Source organism: Tupaia chinensis, unplaced genomic scaffold, assembly GCF_000334495.1.
Source record: "Tupaia chinensis unplaced genomic scaffold, TupChi_1.0 Scaffold144346_1, whole genome shotgun sequence".
NCBI classification, from domain to species: domain Eukaryota; kingdom Metazoa; phylum Chordata; class Mammalia; order Scandentia; family Tupaiidae; genus Tupaia; species Tupaia belangeri.
Window position 1 is genome coordinate 3,453,867 of NW_006204205.1, and position 1,329 is coordinate 3,455,195.

At 47.4% G+C, this 1,329-nt stretch overlaps 1 protein-coding gene across 1 annotated transcript in view; it reads left to right on the forward strand.

The window, feature by feature from the left end:
* The first annotated feature begins 1,143 nt into the window (after positions 1-1,143).
* Positions 1,144-1,329, forward strand: part of ZCCHC10 (zinc finger CCHC-type containing 10) — a 22,804-nt gene continuing 22,618 nt past the window's right edge. The window contains exon 1 of the mRNA XM_014583571.2: positions 1,144-1,239. Within this exon, the coding sequence (XP_014439057.1) occupies positions 1,199-1,239 (41 nt within the window). The 5' untranslated portion in view covers positions 1,144-1,198. The remainder of the gene's footprint in view (positions 1,240-1,329) is intronic.

Sequence of the window (1,329 nt, forward strand, 5' to 3'; positions counted from 1 at the left end):
GAGAATGGAGAAGGGATTGTGGCATGGCCATACTCCTGGGGGGTGATTTTTCACTTTCCTTCTCACTCTCTCTGGTGAGTGTACACACACTCTATGACAAAAACCTTAAAAAAAAAAAAAAGAAAGAAAGGAGGTATCAGCAGGTGGTGTAGTGGTTAAGGCACTGGACTCCTACAGGTCAACACGGGAGATGGGAAACATATATAAATTTACTAAGGAATGAAAGAAGCAAGCTGGAGAACAGAATAGGTATAAGATCTCATTTTTTAATTAACAAAATGTGTTCACCGGTCACATTATCACCTTCCCTAATTCCCCAAACTAATCACTCTTACCCTGAAATAATTTTCTTCAGAGTTCGTTGTCTGCAGTAAATTCCATGTATACAAGGACTTTATTTGTTCAATGACCCAGTTCCTAAAACAATTTCTTAAACTGCCAGGACAAGACAAAGAAAGAGGAAAAGTGGGAAAGCAAGCTGCCAGGCCTGGGAATCAAAGAGCAGTCAGCTGTGTAGGAGTCCACTGTCTTAACCACTAGGCCATCCGCTGTCCCCAATAATTATTAATTTTAAAATATGAATGAGAAATCCAGAAATACATATTTCAAAAAGTTACATATATTTCAAAGACTGTGGATTTCAGAGTGAAGTATCTCCATCAACCCACACTCAGTTTAGTTGCTGCTGAAAAAATACTAGTAAGACATTTATATGTATCCTTTTCCTGTTGACTAAGCGACTTAACATCCCTGTAAAATACATAAAAAACAGAAATAATTAACATGTGTTTGCACTTTACGGTTTGTTGGTCATTCTTGTCATTGAAATCTCTATCCTGTTCAACCCATTTCCTTTCCTCTTTATTGTCCAGACTACCTCTCATTTTCTCAACTGTGCAGTTCCATGCTTCTTTGTCCGGTACGTGCATACGCACACACATACACTCGTTCGAGAACGTTCTACCTGTAATTATCCTTCAAAACCCAGTTGCAGCCAACACCCCAGAACGCACACGTAGACGTCACACGACGGCCCCCTCGTCGCCCCGCCTCCTCCACGCGGCCTCCCCCAAGGCCGTCCCAGAAGCCCCGGGGGCCCGCCTGGCCCCGCCCACGCTTACGTCCGCCGCGTTCCAAGTCCCCGCCCTCTCCAAGGAGTTTCCCAAAGCCCCGCGCGGCGGGCCTGGGCGGCGCAAAGATGGCGACTCCCATGCATCGGCTCATAGCCCGGAGACAAGCGTAAGTGAGGGTCCCATACGGCTCCCGGGCGGGCTGGGGGCGGGGAGACGCACGTCAGCCGGCTGGCGAGCCGGCGCCGGGGTGCCGGGC